Below are 22,828 nucleotides of genomic sequence, written 5' to 3' on the forward strand. Positions count from 1 at the left end.
TGAGATTTTGACCTTGGTTGAAATACAAATCCCTCTGGGAGAGGTAACAGAGATTGCTTTATTGCTCACTTATACCTTAAGGTGAAAAGATTTGATCCTTTCCTGGGGCAGCTTTTAATATTGAGAACAGAAGACACTGAATACTACAGAAGGGAGTGAAAGGAGAAGTGTCATGAGCCTAATTAACTTTCATGTCTTCAGCAATCTGATGGGTAGTGAAGAAGAAAGTACACTGGAATGGGAATTAGGATGCCTGGCTTCAGTCCTGGCTTCTGCCACTAACCCCCATTGTGACCTTGAGCAAATCAGTTCCATTGCCTAGTTTTCTCAGATATGCAATGGGAAGGTTGGACTACGTGACATCTGGAACACCTTGCTACTCTGACATTCTGTGATTCTATTTGTTGTTGTTCAGTCATTTCAGTCATTTCTGGCTCTTCACGATACCATTTGGGGTTTTCTTGGCAAATATACTGGAGAGGTTTGCCATTTCCTTCTCCAGCTCATTTTACAGATGAGAAAACTGAAGCAAATAGGGTTAAGTGACTTGCCCAGGGTCACACAGATAGTAAGTGTCTGAGGCCAGATTTGAACTCACAAAGACGAGTCTTCTAACTCCAGGCCTGGCACTATATCCGCTGCACTACCTAGCTGCCCCGTGATTCTATTATGTAAATGTATTTGAGGAGCAGATAATATAAGGGGTGGAATCAAGAACAAGGATGTAAACTGGCCTCTTGTTCTTCCCACAGGTTCGAGCCATAAGACTGACTTTTGTTGGGGAGATGGGCTGGGAGCTGCATATCCCCAGGGCATCTTGTGTACCTGTTTACAAGGCTGTGATGGAAGCAGGTGCCAAGCATGGCATCGTCAATGCAGGCTACCGGGCAATCGATTCCCTGAGCATTGAGAAAGGTAGGTTCCTGTAGACAAGCTAGAAGCTCCTGCCATGCCCCGGAGCTCCCCTTCCTCAGTCTGGACCTCCTCCAAGGCCATTTTCCGAGGCATAATTGTCATCTAACAAGTCTGTCTTCACCTTCTGGATTTCCTGTTCCCTCACTGGTCTGGACATCCTCCCACTTTTCCTGGCTTGTTCCTTCCTTTATGCTGTCCCTTGACACAAAGAAATGCACAATATTTGCCATGGCCAAACTACCTTCCCTCCTCCGTGAAACTTTCAGAGCCTATATCTCATCTTCCCCCAGTCACAGATTCTCTGTGCTTTTCAAAGGGATCGCTAGCTAATCAGGTTTTTAAAAAATTATTTCAGATAAAATAATAGAATAAGAACATATTAGCACTAAAAGGGAGCTTAGAAAATAGAATGTCAGCATTGAAATGATGAAAGGAACCTTAAAGGTCATTTAGTCCAACTCTCTCATTTTAAAGGTTAAAAAAAAAAGAAAGAAAGAAAAAGAAAATCCAAAAACTGAGGTCCAGAGAGGGGCAGTGATTTGTACAAGCCTTGTTAGTGGGAGAGGGCTATAGAAGGCTTCCCCTGCCCCAAACCAGAAGCCTCTTTTCTAGGCTGATAGGTATATCTTAACAGAGGTGTCTGGAAATAATGAGTACCACTCCCCACCCCCTTCTATGTCCCCAAGCTATAGTTTTTGTTATACAAACCCAAGTAGTGATATATGTGGTGTGACTTTCCAGCCAGGTCAGAAAGGGAGGCAGCACCATTATAGGCTAGGGGTAGAGATTTTGTGATTCAGTGACACCTCACACTACTCTCCTTTCCAACTGCCTTTCAGACATCTTGAAATGGATGTCTGGTAGACATCTTAAACTCAACATGTCCAAAACAGAACTCGTTATCTTTTCCTCTAAACCATCCCCCTACTCTGACTTTCCCTGTTACTGTTAAGGGCAATACCATCCCTCCCAGTCCATGAGGCTCACAACCTAGGAGTCATCCCAGACTCCTCACTATCTCTCACCCCTCATATCCAAGCTGTTTCCAAGGCCTGTCCATTTCACCTCCACAACATCTCTCCAGTACATCCCCTTCTCTTTCCTCTGACACTGTCACCCACCTGGTACAGACCCTCGTCACGTCTCACCTTGATTACTGCACTAGCCTGCTGGTGAGTCTATCCGCCTCAACTCTCTCCCCACTCCAATCCATCCTACATTCAGCCACTAAAGTGATTTTCCTAGAGTGCAAGTCTAATCATGTCACTGACCTACTCAATAAATTCCAGTAGCTTCCTATTACCACCAGGAGCAAATAAATGCTCCATTTAGCATTCAAGGCCCTTCCTAACCTAGTCACTTCCAACCTTTCCAGTCTTCTTACAGCTTACTCCCTGACATGTTCATTTTTGTCCTTTGTAATCAAAGAGGAGCAAAATGACATCACAATGTATGGTCAATGTACAGTATGTCCAGCTGTGGCTAATCAAACCAATACAGACTTGGAAGGCTCTACCACAGGTTGGGTACAAATAGCTCATATGAATATTTGGAAAGGAGATGTCTCTAAATATGCACATCTCATGTTTCTTTTGAGCTGCTGCAATTCTACTTTGCTCAGAGCATAGCACCTTCTTTGATTAGGGCACACCACGCCCTGTGGTCCTGTGCCAACGTCTCCTATGTCTCACAGTCAATTCCAAAGTTCTTCAGAGAGACCGTGAAAGTATCATTTCTTGTGTTGTATCACTTCTTCTGACCTCCATGTGAATGCTTGCCTTGTGGGGGGAAAAAAAAGACTTCCCAACACATCCTCTGATCCAGTGATACTGGGCTCCTGGATGTTCCACAAACAAGACACTCCATTTCTTGGCTTCTGGCATTTTCTCTGTGTGTCCCCCATGCCTGGAACAGTCTCCCTCCTCCACTCTTACTACTGAGCTCCCTGGCTTCTTTTATGTCCCATCTAAAATCCCATCTTCTTCCCCCCTCCCCTTTTTTTTAAAGGCAATTAGGGTTAAGTGACTTGCCCAGGGTCACACAGCTAGTTAAGTGTCAAGTGATTGGTCTGTAGCCTTCTGACTTCCAGGCCGGTGCTCTATCCACTGCGCCACCTAGCTGCCCCAAAATCCCATCTTCTATAAGAAGTCTTCCCTAACCTATCAATTCCAGTGCCTTCCCTCTTTTAATTATTTCCTATTTATTCTGTATATAGCTTGCTTTGTATATATTTGTTTATATGCGGTCTTCCCAATTAGATTGTAAGCTCTTTGAGGGCAGGGACTGTCTTTTGCCTCTTTTTACATCACCAGAGTTTAGCACAGTGCCTGGCATATAACAGGTGCTTAATAAATTTTTGTTAATTGATTGATTGAAACCCTACTGTGTAGGAAGTAACTCATACTGTCTTTGTACTGGTCAAGTTCTGCTATCCTTGACTCTGTGATAACGTTGGGCATCTCCTGCAGGCTACCGACATTGGCATGAAGACCTTCGCTCCAATGATACCCCTCTGGAAGCAGGGCTGGCTTTCACCTGCAAACTGAAGTCCACCATTGCCTTTTTGGGACGAGAAGCCCTAGAGAAACAGAGGGCCTCTGGTCTCCTCAGACGCCTGGTCTGTTTTACCGTTGACAAGTAAGTCCCTCTAAGGCTCTTTCCTACCACTCTTGCTCACAACTGTCTGTAGTTGAGAAATGTTCCTTGCATACAGTCTAGACTCACTGCTGTTCAACTCCACAACTGGGATAAGAATTTTTTAAAGTGGTCATAGCAGCATTTTAGACCCTCTACAATTTGGTACCTTTTTACTTTTTATATTTCATGTTCTATTTCATACTTTTTCAGGCACTTCCCCTACATTGATCCTATGCATGAGCCAAACAGGACTACTCACAGTATCCTGCACTTTCCCACCTCCACACCTTTGCTCAAGCTGTTTTTCTCTGTGTGTGTGTGTGTGTGTGTGTGTGTGTGTGTGTGTGTGTGTATGTATCTGAATTAACTTTCCCATCTTCCTATTCATTACTTTAAAATCTAACTCAACTGCCACTCCTTCATGAAGCCTTCCATGAATACTCCCAGTAGATTATCACCTTCTAACCCTTGGACCTCACATGGCACTTTGGTTCCCATTTTTTAATATACTTATTGTGTATTATTTTATATTACAGCTATTTGCGCAGTAAATGTTCACCTTGACTTTTTGTGCCCGACCTGTGGCAGAACATTCTGAGCTCGTATTGGTCTGATCAGCCACAGTGGAACATACCAAAACTTGAGTCTAGCGTAGTGATGTCATTTTGGTCCTCTTTGAGGAGGAGGGACCATAACCAATCAACCAACCAATTTGCATACTAAATATGTTAAACCCTCTTATTAGGCTGTAAGCTCTATGAGGATGGGTAGGATTGTGTCTTAGCAAAACTCTACCTCGCACACCCAAGGCACTTTATAACTATGTGCTGAGTTGAATTGATTTGAAGTGTAATGACAACCTACTCTGGGCAAGTAAGGATTTTTGCCAAGAGAATAAAATGTATTTTGATTCTGTTTGTTTTTCTCTCCACCTTTGTGGGTGGCAACGGATGGGAATAATTTTAATCAATGTTTTCAAAACTAGAATAATATTTCCAGACATTCTTGATTTAGAAAACTAAGATGCTCTGTTTGCCACTCTATTCCAAGGAAAGGCCAAAGCCAGGAACAAGAAGAGGGGGCAAGTGTTTCTCACTGGCTTCAGATGTCTCTTAATTCATGTAGCCTTCTTTTTGTCTGGTCCCTTGGAGAGCTATCCACGGCAAGATAGCAGCTCCTGAGAACAAGATGAGTGGGCAAGGGGGGGCTGGTGCACAGTGAATTCTACATGAGTCTCTAGTGTGACATTGCATCCCCAAAGTGAATGCTGTCCTAGGCTCAGCTGACTGAGGCACAGAATCATTGGAATTAGAAGAGAAACTTCAGGATCTTTGAGTCTAGCTCCCTAATTTTATAGCTGAGAAAACTGAGATCCGTAGAGTTTAAATGATTTTAAATTACCTAATAGCAAATACATTAATTAATCCAATAAGCGTCTGAATCAGGAATTGAACCCAGATCTTCCTGACTCCATGTCCAGAGCACCATTTACACCAGCTCTCAGAGTAAGGAAGGCAATAGCACTATTGTACTCTAGCCTGGTAATGTTGCACCTGGGATATCGTGTTCAGTTTGGGGCCACACATTTTAATAAGCACAGAAATAATCAGGATTGTACCCAACCAAAAGTAAACAGGATAAGGAAAGCTTTGGAGAATAAGCCACATGGGGATCATTTGAAGTAATTGGGGCTGTTTACCTGGGAGGAGAGAATATTTCGAAAAGATATGACAGCTGCCTTTGAGCGTTAGAGAGGATGTTACATGAAAGAATGGGGATTCATTAAGGTAGCTAGATGGCGCAGTGACTCGGAGTCCAGGAAGGTCTGAGTTCCACTCTTGCCTGAGGCACTTTTTAGCTGCGCAAGTCACCGATAGTCTCTCAGCCTCCATTTGTTCTTCTTCAAAATGGGTCTAATAATAGCATCTATTTCTCAGGGTGGTTGGGAGGATCAAATGTAAGGATGACACATACGAATTACTTTGCAAGCCTTAAAAGGATGTATCAATGCTAACTATTGTTGTTGTGGTCCTTTGGCTTGGCCCCAGAGGACAGAATTAAGAGCAACGGGCACTTTTTTCAGAGAATGCAAATTTCAGCCAGATTTGAGGGAAAACCTCTTAACAATCGGAATCATCAAAAAGTGAAATGGGCTACACCAAGTGTTAGCCATTTCTCCCTCTTTGGAAGGCTCCAGGCTGAGGCCAGCATGCCTGCTTGTCCTGATAGCAGGGTAGATGTATGTGGTCTGTCAGGAGCAGGCTAGACTAGATAATTTCCAAGGTTCTGTGTGGATCTTAGTCTCTGTGATTCTGTGAGGCATTGTGAAATAAGGCTGGTGCCATCTCTGGGAGGGAGAAGGGGAGGGAAGAAGGAAGAGAATTTGGAACTCAAAATTTTAAAAAAAGTTAAAATTTTTTTCATGTAACTAGGGAGGGAAGTTGGGGAGGGGAATAAAATATAAAAGAAGTCTAACAAACAAACAAAAAAAAAACCAAAGAAAAAAACGAGAAATGAATCTGGAAGCAGAGTCTGGAGCCAAATTGTGGGAGGCCCTAAGTGCCAAGGGCTGCCAAAGATTAAGGATTTGGTATTTTATTCACTAGCTAATGGGTAAGCCAATGAAGGTTTATGAGCAGAGGAAGAAATGATATGAGCTGTGCCTTAGGAAAAAGATTTCCATGGGTTTTTGGAGGATAGGGCCTAGAAAATGACATAAAAGATAAGACTATTAACAGTATTAACACTTTTACAAGTAGTGCAAATAATCTTCTGATGATTCTTCTAAGTCTGACTTTTGATACTAATAAAAGGTAAAACACCATGACTGCAATTATGGGACTTCACTGATGTGGGCCTGGTATCATTGACAGTCAGAGAGAACTAGGTCACATGTGGCCAGATTCCTGGCTGCGCCTTAAGAAGGCCTTCAAAAGATGTGTCAAGTGTAATGAGCTAGAGAAAAAAGAAAAAAAAAAGGAAAAAAAAATCTGTAGCTTGTCATCTTCTCCCAGAATTTCTTTAGGTTATCTTCTGTTTGCATGTCCTTTAACTTGACTCCTCCAACTCCTCTTTCTCCTCCTCTTCCTCCTTTTCTTCCTTCTCCTCCTCCCCTTCTTTCTTTCTTCTCCTACCTCCTTTTCCTCTTCCTCCTCCTTTTCTTCCTCTCCCTCTTCTGCCTTTTCCTTTTTTTCTTCCTTTTCTTCTTCTTCCTCTTCCTTTTCCTCCTCTTCCTCCTCTCTGCACAGCTCTTGCTTGGGGGCTGGAGCTGAGATGTCCTCCTCTAAGCAGGGACAAGGTCTCAGACAAATGTAGTGCTGATCAGGAGAGCTCCATCAGATCTGCATCCTCAACATCTAGAAATCCTCTTTGAAACAAGAGAGAAAAAACAACTTTCCGCCTCGTGGGTATTTTTTCAAGGTGCTTGATTTTTAAAAGATGAGACAAGTGCCCATTATTTTCACTTTACTTTCAGTGCAGGATTACCAAAAAAGAAAAGAATGCCTTCAATTTTTCCATAGCTTTAATACCTTTTCATGTCCACCTATTTGTGAGTCAGGGAGGTCAGGGCCTATTGTCTCTAGTCTTCCCACGGGAAAACTGAGACCCAGATGGTATGAGGCCCTCAAGGTCACATTGTAAATTAGTGGTACAGCAAGGGCTAGAACCAGACAACGCCACTGTCCACTGTCCAGATTCATTGTATCCAAAGGATGGCTCTCACAGATACTATAAAGACAAAGAAAGGAACTTTGAAATTATAGGTGAATGCCCAGGCTCCTGAATGAGGGAACCTTGGAAATAATAGTCTAGAACCCAGTTTTTCTGACTTGTGGCAGTTTTCCTTTTGTTTTTCTACGATGTCATAATTACTGCATTGCTCTCTTCTCTGAGGTCCGGGTGCTGAAGTGGGATGATATAAACATAATTTTGGTTTTGGAACCAACTTTCTAGGTATACCTTCACATCCCAGAAGGCTCAAGCCTTCCTCTATAGAATTACCCCTGAGGCAAGGACCTCCTGACCATTCTTCCTATCTCTATTATTTCCCCACCTCCAATTTAGCTTATCCATTCTGTGAGAGTGATCCTCTGGTCATCTCATGTCACTGCCTAAAAACCTTCGATGGTTCACATCCAGGAGAAAAAAAACCACGGAGTCTAGATGCAGGTTGAAACATACTACTCGCTCTCTTCTTTTGTTTATTCTTTCTCATAGTTCCCCCCAATTGGTTCTAATTCTTTTTTACAACATGACTAATGTGAAAATAGGTTTAATATAAATGTATATGTAGAGCCTATATCAGATTGCATGCTGTCTTGGGGGAGGGGGAGAGAGAGGGGGAGAAAATTTGGAACTCAAAATCTTATGGATGTGAATGTTGAAAACTAAAACTTAATTAATGGAAAGAAAACCTGTTCAATGGCTCCATAATGGCAAAAGGCCCCTTACAACCTGCTCCTTTGCTACCTTTCCAATCTTATTTCAACCTGTTCCCCTTCATTTAACCAAAGCTTCAGTCAAAACATTTTACCTGATAATCCCCAAGAAGAGTTTAAACTTCTGAGCCTATGTACCTCTGTGATTTTCCTAAAGTATAAGTCAGACCATGTTACACTCCTGCTGGATAAACTCTGATGGCTTCCTATTGCCTTTAAGATTAAATAGAAGCTCTTTTGTTTAATTTTTAAAGCCCTTGATGACCTGGCCCCAAACTATCTTTTCAAGTCTACACAACAGTCACACACATATACATATATGCATAGATACATGGACAGAAATTTTTATTTTTATGAAAAAAGTTTATTTTATACACACACATACCTACATACAGTGTACATATCACTGTCATTCCGGTGCTCTCTGATGCAATCCAACCAGCCTTCTAGCTGTTCCTCACACCTTAAATTCCATCTCCACACCTTTGCCTTGGCCATCTGCCGTGCCTGGAATGTACTCTCACCTCGCTTCTCCCTCTTAAAATTCCTTTTTGTCTTCAAAACTCTGCCTAAGCAATACCTTCCATGCAAAGCATTTTTTGATCCTCCCAGAGGCCAGTGTCTGCCCCCCAAATTGGCTTGCATTCATTTTATGCATATTTCACCACATTCATTTATGTACATATTGTCTCCTCCAAAAGAATGTAAGTTCCTTGAGGGCAGAACCATTTTGCTTTTTCCTTTGTATCTCCATCCCCTAGCACATGGTTGGCACTTAATAAACTCTTGTTTCTTGCTTGTTTGATAATCTTTCGTGCTCTCCTCTTCACCTCTACCTGTTGAAATCCCAGTCATCTTTCAAGAATCAGCTCAAAGGCCACCTCCTCCTTGAAACCTCTCCTTCCAGAATTCCCCCATTAGACATTCGTGCCCTCTTCCGAACCCTCCTAGCCCCTTGCAGCATACTCTGCACCAGGTTACAGTTGCAGACCTGATTTATCTCCCCTACTTGACTAAGTTCTTTGGAATTAGAGTCCCTGGGGGAAGAGAACAGGTCTTATTTACTTTTGTAACCTGCCCCAGCCCATTGTACATAGTGATTGGTACATTTTTGTTGAATGTGTGAGTGTTTTTTTTTTTTTACAGAAAGGTGCCCATGTTTGGCTTGGAAGCCATCTGGAGAAATGAAAAAGTAGTCGGCCACATTCGGAAGGCAGACTTTGGCTTTGCCCTCAATAAAACCATTGCCTATGGATACATCCAGAACCCAGATGGAGGTCCGGTAAGTACTTGGGGGATGGCTCAACTTAAGGAACTGAGAATCCAAATTCTTTTTAAAAGAGACATGCAGAATGGTGTCAAGAACGGTATTCTGTCTCAGAAGGCTAACAAAAGGATGAGTTGTTTTTCCTCCAAGCCTTCGTCTGTCATAAGCCAGAGAGGGCTGTGAGACCTACAGGGAAGGCACAGAAGAAAAGAGCTGGAAGTTCTCCCATAACCACTCAGTCCTTGGCACTCTACCCTGTACCACCAGCTCCCTGGAGGGCCTGGGCTCCAGCTATGGAAAAGCTAGGATGGGGAAGGGATAGACATTTCTGACAGGGTGTGATGGTGGATAAGGTGCTGAGCGGAGGCCTCTGCTGGAGGGAGGAAGGGAGAGAAGAGGAGAGGCAGATCAAGATGGAAAGCTGGGGCAGTGACATGAATGACTCATGTAAACTGTATCTCCAGGCTGAGTTGGCTGTTGTTTTTTGCATTTTCCTTTTAAGAGACTCTGACTTTTGAAGCACAGGGTTTATGTTAGTCAGAATTGAGGACAGAGCCGGAGGATAACAACTATTCTTTCCTAACCCAGAAAGAATGAGATTTTGAAATGCCATCCCATTCTTTTTACTCAAAGGATAAGACCAGGGCAACCAATGACCCAAACTCTGTTCCTTCAAATCTCAACCGCTGCTCTGACATTCTACTCTAAAAATGTCCTTTCCTCAATTAACCAAAATACTTTTAGCATCCTCCCTACACACACACACACACACACACACACTTTTGTACCATATCTTAACTTTGTCTCTATCCCATCTGCTCTATGGTCTGCATATATAGGCCTTTAACAACTGTTGGTTAGCTGACTGCTTGGTTAGTTGGCTGAATGAATGAATAAATGTTCTTTCAATTTAACAAAATATGGAAGTGCCTACTATGTGCCAGAGTCATTTTGACTTGCATTTCTCTTATGTGTTATTTCATATGATTGTTAATAGTTTGTGATTCTTTTGGGAACTGTTTGTTCACATCTTTTGAAACCTTATTGATTGAGGAAATGATTTTTGATTCCATCTGCTCTCTTGGATACCAAATGTTTATCTGAGAAATCTGATAAAATTTGATAAAATTGTTTGCTCCATTCGTTGCTTTCTTACCTGAGATGCATTAATTTTGTTTGTGCAAAAGAATTTCAATTTCCAATAGCCATTATTGTCTCCACTCTTTGCATACATGTCTGTTTTCTTAATCAATCAATACTACTTTGACTTTACTTTCTTCCCTTCACAGTTTCTACCTTACAGGTAAAGCAGTTCAACTTTCGCCTTTGAGTCCCTTGCATGTTGGGTTTACCACCATTCACACCCAGCAAATTCTCTATTCTAGATTAGCCCTACCATCTACCTTGTCCATGAAATTACTGAGCTCCCTCTATGCCATCTAGATCCACTATAAATTCACAGTATCTAATCTGGACTGGGTCCTCACTGCTGCATATGAAACTTATTCTTCTCTATTCTGGTCCTCTTAGTGGCTATTCCCAAAAAGTCTTTTCTCTCTTCTTTCCCCCTCCCCCCAACCTGCCCCTCCTCCAAACTTCCTTATTTTAGTTGATAATCACTTGGGTTCAGGGTTATCCTTGACTCTTCTTTCTTCACCACCCACCTCAACCAATCAGTTTCTAAGTCTTGTTGATTTTACCACCACATGTCTCTCCCATTTGCTTTCTTCTCTCCACACACACAGCTGCCATTCTAGTTCCCGCCCTCATGACCTCGGTCGTAACACCTCCCTCATTGGTCTCCAAATTTGTAGTCTTCCTCTCTAATTCATCCTCCACAGAGCTGCCAAACTAATCATCCTATAGGCCGTGGGTAACCTTGCACTTGAAGCACCTAAATCCGTATAGCTGGAGAGACTAGAAATATAAAAAGAGAGAAAGGATGAGTCTGCCATTCCTTTTGAAATGCTTTTCAGGGTGAGAAATACTATCATTATCCTTGCCATCAATAACAAATACTCTGAATACCAATTACAGTGCTTTGAAAAGGCTCTGAGGCTAATGGAATGATTTTCAATACTTGGACTTTCTGTAGGAAAATGAATGGAAAGGAAATGCTTTCAGCTCAAACTTTTTGGAAGAGAAAATTAGGCCTTCCAAATTCCCCCAAAGCCCTTCTACATAAACAAAATCAATGCAACTAAGATAATATGGCAAGCTGTTGATTAGGAAATGTCCTTCTTGATTCTAAGAGGGTAAATTAACTTCCTTACAAATGCTTAAAGTTTCTTAACTCAGTAAGACAGGGATGGGGACTAGACCTGTGATTTCCTTTATATAGGGAACTCCCAGGTGAAGAATCTACCTCTACAAATGCAGGTCAGTCCTTATTCTGTAATTTAGAGTTTGAGAGAGTTGCCTAGAGCACTGAGAGGTAAGTTAAGTGATATGCACAAGCTCACATAGCTAGAATGTATCAGAGGTAAGACTTGAACCCAGGTCTTTCTGATTCTGAAGCTACTTCTCTAACTACTATACTATCTCAACAACAACAACAACAACAACAACAACAACAACAACAATAATAATAATGAAAACTTATGGTTTGGTTTGGTTTGTTTAGGTTCACATTTATGCTTTCCACCTTTGGGTGGAGGACTCCAGTGAGGAAATTTCCTCCACTGATATAGATTGGCAACTCATTTTTAATTTACAATCTTAGGGAATTCCCTGGGGCAATTAGGAGTGCTTATATTTTTTTGTCCATTCTTCTGGCTCTGAGGGCAGCCTTCTCTTCATTACGCCCAGCTACCCTGCCAACAGCAACAGCAATAGTTGATATCTCTATATTATACTTTAAGGTCTACAAAGTACTTGACTCACATAATTTAATCTGTGCCTTACAACAACTTTCTGAGGTAAGTTCTTCAATTATTATTATCTCCATTTTACAGATGAAGAAACTGAGCTCAAAAAAGGCTGAGTGAAATTAACTTCTTGTGACCCCATCTGGGTTTTTCTTGGCAAAGATACTGGATACTAATACTGGTTTGGCCATTTCCCTCTCTGGCTCATTTTACAAATGAGAAAACTGAGGCAAACAGAGTTAAAGTGACTTGCCTAGGGTCACATAGCTAGTAAGTGTCTGCGGCCAGATCTGAATTCAAGTCTTCCTGACTTCAGGCCCAGGTCTCTATCCACTATGCCACCTAGCTGCCCCAAGTGAAATGATTACAATCATATAATTAATGACCAGGAGTGGGATTTGAACCCAAGTCTCTTATGGCTCCAAGTTCAGAATTCTTTCTACTACCCAACCACCACCATCATCACCACTGTCTCTTTCAGTGAATGAGCAATCATTCAATAAGAGACCACCGGGTACTAGATGCTAGAGATCCAAACACACCTTAAAAGGGCTCTTAGTCTAGTAATGGAGAGTTAATACAGAATGGATATTTAATGAACACTTAGTGATTGGTCAAATGAGGTTATAGGTGTGAAAGTCTGAAAAGCTATACACAGTTGAAGAGAACATTATCAGTCAATATCAAGGCATTTACTAAGTGCCTAGTATGTGCCAAGTACTGTGTTATGCTCTGGGCATAGAACATTCTATTCAGGTACTTCATATTCTTTTCCTTAAACCTGGAATTTGAGCTATCATTTCAAGCCCTCTACTCTGACTGGTGTGGTAGAGAATGAAGGCCAAGGGAAGAAACTTTGTGGGAATCAATTAGTTAATCAACACATGTTCATTAAATGTGCTGAGTGTTGTGGGGAAGGGGAACTAGAAATATTACGGCTAAGTCAGACTAAGTTGGGAGAATCAGTGACAGCCCAGAGGATAGTTCTACTTTGACTCTAGTTGAGAGCATGGGAAGGAAAAGCAGTGCAGTGGACGGGTGCAGTTGTGCCAAGAGGAGAGAATCAGTTCCCCAGAGAGGAATAAAATGGGCCATGGGGTAGGAATACCATGGTAGAGGAGCTGGGGGCATCAGCTAGGGGGATGCACTCCTCTATTCACTGCAAGGTGAATTACAGGGCAGGTAGTTATGTGCAGGGAGAAAGCAGTCCTCACCAGAGAGGAAATGTGCCCAGCTAGATGCCAGCACCCTGGGAAAAGCCTATTCATCTCCTTACTAGTTACAGCTCTAGAAATGAGAGAAGAGGAAGGTCCTTTAAAATGTGAAGGTTGAACCAGATGACTTTCTAAAGTCTCTTCCAGCTCTAAAATTTATGTTCTGTGCCCTTCTAGACATCAGCAACCTGGGGAAAGCTCCACTTACACCCATGCTAGACATGGGCAGCATGGGTAGACAGAGTGGATAGAGACTCCTCTTCCTGAGTTCAAATTCAGCCTCAGACACTTACTAGCGGTGTGACCTTGGGCAAGTCACTTAATCCTGTTCGCCTCCGTTTCCTTATCTGTCAAATGAGCTAAAGAAGGAAATGGCAAAGCACTTCAGTATCTTTGCCGAGAAAACCCCAAGTAGGGTCATAAAGAGTTTGGACATGACTGAAAAAATAAGAGAAGGGGAAGACCCTTTAAAATAGGAAGGGTGAATTAGATGACCTGCTAAGGTCCCTTCCAGCCATTAAGCTGATAGGTTTACAGCTTACAATTTGTTTTAGTGACCAAGATTTACAGATGTACATAGTTCACAGCTGTTTCAGGTCGAATCATGATGTGAATGAATGAATGAAAAAGCATATATTAAATATTACTGTGTGCTAGACATTGTGTTAAGTGCCAAGGATACAGAACTACGAAGACAGATAGTCTCTTCCTCAAGCAGCTCACGTTATAATAGGGGAAAACATAAAAGGGAGTGGTGGCCAGGGAAAGGAGTCTATCATCACTAAGATGTGCCAGTTGACAAGCATTTATTAAGTGCCTACTATGTGCCAGGCATGATGCTATATGTTGGACATACAAAGAAAGGCAAAAACAGTCCCTGTTCTCAAGGGACTCACATTGCAACGGGGAGACAACATGAAAAAACAATTTCACCACCTGATACATATACAGTAGATGGGAAATAATTTCAGAGGGAAAGCATCCGCTGTGGGGAGTAAGGGGGTTTGAGGCAAACTAGAAAAAGTCTCATGCGGAAGATGGATTTGGAGCTGAGATTGGAAGTGAGCCAAGGAAAACAACAAGCAGAGACAAGTAGAGAGGATAGTCTGGACACAGATTGCAAAGACTTGGAGGGTATATAAAGGCCAGTGTTGCTGTAGTACAGGTCTGTACATGGAGGAGAGTTAAAATATAAGAAGACTGGAAAGCTAGGAAGGGGCAAGACTATGAAGGACTTTAAATTCTAAGCAGAGCCTTTTAAAGTTGATCATGGGGGTAATAGGGAGCCACTGAAGTTGATTGAGTGGGAGTGAGGGCGGGGTAGTGACATGGCCAGGTGTGTGCTTCAGGAAAATTGATTTAGCTGCTTAGTAGAAGCTGGATCAGATGAATAAAGAATGGAGACAGAGGAGGCCATTGAGGAGGCCATTGCAATAGTGTAGGCCAGTGGTTCTCAAAGTTCACCAATTCCTGGGGGTTCTGGAGGCTTTTTCAGGGTCTACGAGGTCAAAGTTGTTTTTCTAATAATACTAAGATATTATTTGCCTATTAAAATACTCTTCCCCGTATGAGGTCAGATTTTCTTCATATACTTCAACCAAAACATATTCAGCAAATTAAATGCAGAAGCAGATATGAGAGTCCAGCTGTCTTTTGTTATGCTAAGACTTAAAGAGATTTGCAAAAATATATAAAACAATGATGCTCATCACTATTTTTTCTTTTTAGAAAATATAGTTACTTTTAATAAAAACGTGTTATATATAGCAGCTTTCAATGGACCTATTATCATTAGTTTAATAAATAAGTATTTTAAAATTTTATCAGCTTTGATTTCTTATAAACAAAAGGCCTTCAGGATCATCAATAATTTTTAAGAGCCTAAAGGGGGCCTGAGACCAAAAGTGAGGGCATTGCTTGTCTAGGCATTCAGTGATCAGGGCCTTTTTACTAAGGTAGTAGTGATGGGTCTGGAGGGAAGAAGATATGTAGAACAGATGTTGGAAAGGTAAAAATGACAGGACTTGCCAAAGTTGTGTTTGTGGAGTGAGTTCAAGAGAAGAGTTCCTGTGAGCCTAGGGATTGGCAAGATTCTGGTGCCCTTGACAGTAGTAATAGGGAAAATGGGTTTATGCATAGGATAGCCAACTGACATGACCTTTCCAAAAACAAAAGGGTTACCAGGGGTAGGCAGGCAGATAATAACATAACCTGGGTGGGTGGCTCAATGTGGTCTAAAGGTGAAGGTTTGAGGTTTGGGGCCCATGAGATCATATGGTGTTGTTGAGTTGTTCCAGTAGTCTGGCTCTTCATGATGAGTCTTCCTGATTCCAAGCCCAGTAATCTATCCACTGGGCCACCTAGCTTTCCTTATGAGATGATATCGTGGCTGCCTACATGAGCAGTTACCCCAATCAAAACAACTGAGCCCCAGGACAGAAATTTCGAAGGTTAATGAATTAACTTCCCCAGGGCCTGGTGCAAAGTTTGTTGGAAAGAACACAAGGTTTGGAGTTAGAATTTAAATCTCAGCTCTGTGACTTACTACTCATGTGACCTGGGCAAATCATTAACCTCTTTGGGCCTCAGTTTCCTCATTTGTAAAATAATTAGGTTGAACTACCATATCCTGTATCACAGATGAAGAGCTCTAAGGGGTCCTTAGAAGTCATCCAATCCAGAGGTATCAAACTTGAGTGATGCCAGATTTAAATATAATTGGGAAGTGTTTACCAAAATAAATAAAAATAAAATACAGCATAGATAATATTTGTGGTTTTCTAAGTCATTATGCAGTCCAAAGGCATCTGTTTCTATTTGAATTTGACACCATTGATCTAGTTCACCATCAGCATTTTAGAGAAGGGGCCTCTCTGTGACCCAAAGAAATTGTGACTTCTTTAAGGTCACACTTAATCCTGTTTAAGTAGAACATCTAAGATCTGTCCCAACCCTAAATCCTAGCATGTATTACAGTATATAATTAAGAGTTAAATTGTACTGTGTAGAGTCTAAGTGCTGTTGGAGCTCAGAAAAGAGAAGTATGTATCAGTGAGGTCTGGAATAATCAATCTGGGACGGTTTGAAAGGCCTTGAACCAGGCCTTGGAGGATGAGAACTCAGAGAAGAGTGAGGAGGAGTGGGAAAGCAAGAGCTAAAGTTACAAGGACAATCCAGTTCACACTGAAACAAATACTTTCCTGTCTTCTTGGGCTTTTTTGCCAAAGTATGGATAAAAACTGGAATGACGGCCAACCCTGAAGTCCTTCCGGAAAAGTATGTGAGAGATTTTCTCTCTGTCATTCACCTTGCACCCAGGGCTGCTTTAAGGCCAAATTGAAAACTATGCAAATTGATAGTGAAGAGAGACAATGGTTCGGGTGGTGGGTGGCCCTCCTCTTTTAATCTCTCTTTACCAGTCCTTCCTTTCCGCTGGCTTCCTCAGCCATAGACCCAGAATGTTTCCTGCCGGAAAGGCAGTGTTCATTAAGCAGACATTAATGGGAGACATTAATCTCTCAGTTGGGTGTGATAACTCCCAGCCTGATTTACATGCTAATTGAAGTCAGAATAAGGGAAAAAATGAGAGAAAGGGTGTGTGGGTGTAGTGGTGTGGGAGTGGAAATGGCCCGCCATACATAACCCAAATAGAGGTTCCCAACTCGCACCCCCAGGATTTGGTGAGGGGCACAGAACCTGCCCACTGGCAGGCTCTCTAATTCACCTCCCCCTCACCCCTTCTGTTTCTACCCATAGGCCCCTGGTGCTCTTAGGTGCTCTGGAAAAAATAATCAGACTAATTCATACTGAGGTTTTAATGAACTAATCATATATTATCCCTTCTAGGATTTATTTATCTTTTTAAAAAGGACCCCAAGGAGAAAAAACAACAAAATGATATTGGGAAAAGAGGAGCATTAGGAATAGATTCAGATCTCTGCTCCAACACTTACTAACTATAAGACCCTGGTGAAATTACCTCTCTGAGTCTCAATTTCCTAATCTGTTAAATTACCTACCTACTCCCCAACTACTTCGAAGCATTGTTGTGGGAGAAATGCTTTGTAAACTTTAAAGTGCTTTGTCAATGCAACTTCTTGTTATTATCATCATATGCAATATTAGCCCAAAGGAATAATTTTTTTTCTTGTCTAGACCTGTGATTTCACATAAACTTTCCAGTAGGGAACTTCTCTCTACCAATATAGACAGCAATTGGTTTGCAACTTAAACTCATTAAAGAGATACTTGGAGGTACTGGGAGGCTGGGATTTGTCCGGGGTCACATAGACTTGAACCCAAGTCTTCCTGACTTTTAAAACCAGCTCTCTACCCCCTATGCCACCTTACCTCTCAGAATAAACCATTAGGTGTGGAATTTCAAACACAAAGAAGGAAAATTTTTTTGGGGGGTGGGGAAGGTTGGCTTGATTACTTTTTGTTGTCCCCACAATTCTTTCCACATAGTTGAATGCTTGCTCTGTGGATAAAGTCAATGTTAGAAGAAAGCCATGTTTGGGGAAATCTATTTCAACAGTTTGAGAAGAGTTTCAGTACTAGGAAATCTGTGAGTCGTAGTATGTAATTCCTTGTTTGGGAATTTGGTGAGGTATAGAGATAGGGGGAGGACCTTGAATTTAATCAGTGTGAATAGCCTCAGCAGGGCCATGGCAGACAATGTGCTGTGACATAAAAGCCATCAGACATAGATTCAACCCTGTGGCTGATTAACGATGTGACCTTCAGCAAGTCATTTCCCATCTCTCACCTCAGTTCACCTACAAAATGAGGGAGTTGGAACAAATATCCAACCAGAGATCTCTGACACCCCTTTCACTTCTAGTATTCTATGTTCACATTTGTTTCAATCCACCAAATGTTTCTCAAGTGCCTATTAATTTTGGGGAGGGCACTGGGTGAGATATTACATTTAGATAAAACATTTTCCCTGCTTTCATCTAGTACTGGCATACTACACCTACAAAAATAAGTATGTAAGAAAATGATACGTGGATTGTATATGAGGGGTACAAAGTGCTACTTGAAGGAAGAATGGTCATAACTAACTAAGGGGATCAGGGATATCTTTGTGGAGGAGGTGGCATTTGAGGTGCATGAGTGGGTAAGAATTCAACAGATTTTGGGATAAGTGAAAGTGAACAGCATGAGCAAAGACATGGGGATAGGAGATCAGGATACATATCTATATCTATACACACACATATACATATATGTCCATATACATATACACATGTATATATGTATGTGTATATATATTACACATGTACAAGAGACAGTGAGTAGTTCAGTTTTGTTGTGGTATGTGCAGGGTAGTGATATGAAATAAAATCCAATAAGCAGGCTGGCTCCAAATTGTAGAGAACCTTAAATGACAAGGTAAGGCATTTGGAATACTTGCTAGGCACTAGAGAGTCATTTAAGCAGAGAAGTGGCATAACTAGATTTATGTGCAAGAAGATAGATCCTAGTAGTATGTGAAGAGTGGTTTGAAGTAGAAAGAGTCAAAAGGCTGAAAGGTCTATTGGAAGGGTAATGTCCAGGTGGTAATGAAGACTCACATTAGGATGGTGGCCTTAGGGGAAACGAATCAAAGAGAGGATAGATACCAAGACTTAGGCATAATCAACAGAACATGCTGGCCAATTCCATATGAGATAAGAGAAAGATCACAGTCTGGATAACAGATGATGAACTTGGGAGACCTGGTAAATGGTGATGCCACAGACATATATAGTGAAATGAAAAAAAGAAGAGCGTGGTTAAGAAGAAAGATAATAAACCAGCTTGAGATATGGTGAGACTGACTTGAAAGTGAGGCATAGGTAGAAATATTCTCTAAGAGAGGAGGAGATAAGTCTGGAACTCAGGAAGAAGTCCAACCTAGAGATTCAGATTTGGGAGTCATCTGCACAAAGGTGGTAGAAAGAAGGTAGAAGTGAATGAGATTGCCAATGGGGAAAAAATGTAGAGAGAAAGAAGAAAAGAGGGCCGAAGACAGAACTTTGAGGAACATCTCTTCAGTTTTATCATTCTTCGGTGTTACGGTGTTACGGTCCGCCATGTCACCTTCTTCCCCTTCCCTTAGGTGCTTAGGCAAAAATCAAAAACACAAAAAAATTCACCTAAATTAATGTAAAGACAGCTCCCTTTTTATAAGACTGCAGTGAAATGACAGCTAGTTTTTATTCAACTTTGAAGATGAGTTACTAATTTCCCCTCTCACAGCAGAGTGGCTGGGGACTATAATTACACAGTGTTATATACCTCATCAGATATGGTCACCATATCAGATGCTTTTGGCTTTATTGATCTTTGTCACAAGAGATGGTTTAATATAGAAAGAGGAGAGGGGTCTTTTCTTCCTGAAAATTCCCACAATGTAAAGACAAAATTCATTAATAAAACACATATTTTTTAAGTAAGTAATGAATTCACTAGGGTCAGAAACCAAAGTAGAGTCTCTATCAGGTGATATACATCACCAGGATCAGAGATTAGCAGATGCTCAAGGAAATGCCGAATCCTGTTAAAAAAAGAACAGTCACTTTTCTAGCTAAGACAAAACCCTCCACATTTAGGATCCCCAGAGGCTGATTGCAGTTTGTTGGTATTCATATACCAACGTGTCGAGGCCTTGTGTGTATATAGCTTTACATATCACACAACCATCCATGAATTCATGGTATACTGGCTCCACTTACTTATAAAGTTTGTATTATGTGAAGATCTGTTTTTCTCAGACAAGACTAGAGCTGCCAGAAATTATAGCTGTTTCTTTATGCTGCAGAGTTAAGGACACTCTTCCAGTAGCTCTAGCCCTGGGTTTAATTGCTACACAGAGAGAACACACATTTCTAATTGGTCCAAATGGTTCGGCTCGCTGACACAGCAAATGCACCCGGCCCAGCTGTCACATCTCATCAGCCATCCTGGGCCGGACATGACACTCTTTGACTTCTCTATAAGAACTGACTACTTCTGGGATGGCTTGGATTCTCCAGCTCTCCCATAGCAGAGCCAGGTAGAGCTTAGCCGGTGAGGAGAGAGCCAGAGGACAGGGTGTCTGGGAAGTGATTGGACTTAGCTCTGGCTGCATTTGCTCCACCCCATTAGGACGTGAACTCAATTTGACTTTGGGTTCTCTGCTTGTCTGACCACAGCTGCTCTCAGAGAGACTGAAGAGCCTGCCCATGTTCAGTTGAAACCATCCTTAAAAAATTCTTCCTGCTGTTTTCTCAAGAGCCTGGATTTATTGGGGAGCAGGGAGGGAGAGAAGGGAAATGAATTGTTTGTTTGACCTTTGTCTGGTCTTCCTACTTTTAGATCCCAAAAAGTGAAGGCAAAAATCCAAGGGAATAGGCTTCAGTGATAGAAAACTCAAGCTCTCCCCAGAAGCAGTGTGATAGAGTGGTGGAGAGTTTGTTGCACTTATACACATCCATGGCCTCAGAAGGCTGCAGGGAAGTGACTAGTCTATTTAGAGTCAGGGGAGCTGGGTCTGAATCTCTTGCCCTGTTCCTTATTCTCTGTGTCACTTTGGGCAAATCATGTCATTCCTTTGGTACACTGTTTTCTCATCCATAAAATGTAGAGGTTGGACTAGCAGATTCCTAAAGTCCCTCATGGCTCTAAATGCTACAATCTAAAATTATTTTAAGTTTCCTCGACCATTAAATTGTGAGGGCATTGGACTAGATGAGCTCCAAGGTTCCTTCCAGGAATGGGCCTATGGCTGAGACCCTTCACCTTCTCTGAATCTCTGTTTCCTCACCTCTAAAATGGGGGCAATCATACTTCTGTTTACCTAACTCATAAAGTTGTTATGAAGAAAATCCTTTGTAAACCTCAAAACATCATGGAGTTATGAATTATTATTATTGTTAGATCAACCTACTGTTTTAAAGCACATAGGATCTTAGATTTAGAGATGGGGGAAGATGTATGTCATGCCTTCTTCCTTGTCTACTTGTCAGGTGTCCCTGGAGTTTGTGAAGAGTGGTGACTATGCCCTTGAGAGAATGGGAGTGATCTACCCCGCCCAAGCTCATGTGAAGTCTCCATTTGATCCGGACAACAAGAGAGTAAAGGGAATATATTAACTCCAGAAGTCTCTGATGTTGGCTGCCTGGCAAGTGGAAGTACCAGGGGCTGACGAAAAGAAGATGGGAACAAGTCCACAACCATTTCCAGCCAGCCAAGGACCAAGCCCCCCTACAGCTGGCTTTGACACATGCCGTGCCTCTCCATATCTGAGCCCTGGAATTGACTGAGTGGCCTTCTTGTTCTTGGCTTAAAAATCAAAGGAAGCCCAGTCTATTGAAGAAGCTGCTTTCTGGTGACGTCCTATAGAAAACTTCCAGACTCAGAGTTAGGATGGTGGGAAGTACTGCTTCCTCAAATATCAAAAATCCTCAAAAATATGTCAAAACACATAAAAATATCCTCAAATGGTGCTTTCTATTTGATCCTCATTCAAAAAGTTTGTTCCACCAACTAAACTGTAACCTTCTTTAATGGATGGACTAGTCCTTGTATCCTCCACAGGGCTCTAAGACAGTACAGGTCCCATGGAAGACATTTGGTAAATATTTCAAAAAATTGAACTGACATGAATCAATGAACCTAAAATTGTAACAAAGTCAGGGTTCAGGGGCCTCTGACCCAGTGGGATTCATTTTCCTGCTCCCAGGGGAAACCTAGGGGAGATTAAAGCAGGGCTTTGTTCCCAGGCCCAAAGACCAGGCTCATAGCAGGCCCATGGCTCTACTAAGTATGATTCTGTTTGACAATTGAGCAGCCCCTGAAAACAAGCTTTCAGTTACAGGTCTATGCATCTACAAAAGATTTTCATTTACTGTGGGACCTATACACTGCCAGCCTTCTAGAAGATTTCCGCTTAATGGCACTTTCCTCTGTATTTTATATTCTCTATCATTTTAACAAACTTCTTTTTATGCCTGTGTCTTGTCTGCAGACTTGATCTGAAGACCCTTGAGGGAAGGCTTAGATTATATGTCTGTATCAGTCATTCTTAGGAGGTAGCATAGCACAGGTAACATAACACATGCTCAATAAATATTTGTGAGAATGTGACAGTAATGTTTATGTATTTCATTCCTTAACCTTTTTCATTTAACTCAATTCAGTCAGTCATTTCTTGCTAGGGTAGAGGGATATGGTTGAAGTAATTCACATAGTGCTAGGAATAAACTTGTCTCCAATTAGGTGATTATCTCCTCTCTGGGAGAGAGACTTCAGTGCAGACACAAGGAACTGGCCATTGTCCTTGCATGCATGACATGCTGGTTCTTTCAAGTACACACAAAGAAATGATGTGAGGTTTGGTTCCTTAGATACCTCGGCTCTTTCCTGATTCATGGGGTACATTGGAGCTATGGCTTGAGTCAGTCAATAAACATTTATTAAGCACCTACTTTGTGCCAGGTACTGTGCTAAACACGAGGGAAA

The 22,828-nt window shown here is 41.7% G+C and overlaps 1 protein-coding gene across 3 annotated transcripts in view; it reads left to right on the forward strand.

The window, feature by feature from the left end:
• Positions 1–22,453, forward strand: part of SARDH (sarcosine dehydrogenase) — a 145,215-nt gene extending 122,762 nt beyond the window's left edge. For all 3 annotated transcript variants that reach the window (XM_020981941.2, XM_020981945.2, XM_020981942.2), the window contains 4 exons: positions 753–915; positions 3,384–3,552; positions 9,138–9,273; positions 21,334–22,453. In XM_020981941.2, coding sequence (XP_020837600.1) covers positions 753–915; positions 3,384–3,552; positions 9,138–9,273; positions 21,334–21,459 — 594 coding nt within the window. In that variant the 3' untranslated portion in view covers positions 21,460–22,453. The remainder of the gene's footprint in view (positions 1–752; positions 916–3,383; positions 3,553–9,137; positions 9,274–21,333) is intronic.
• Positions 22,454–22,828: the final 375 nt, after the last annotated feature.

The sequence above is a fragment of the Phascolarctos cinereus genome, unplaced genomic scaffold (assembly GCF_003287225.1).
Source record: "Phascolarctos cinereus isolate Bilbo 61053 unplaced genomic scaffold, phaCin_HiC Scaffold_2;HRSCAF=192, whole genome shotgun sequence".
Taxonomy (NCBI): domain Eukaryota; kingdom Metazoa; phylum Chordata; class Mammalia; order Diprotodontia; family Phascolarctidae; genus Phascolarctos; species Phascolarctos cinereus.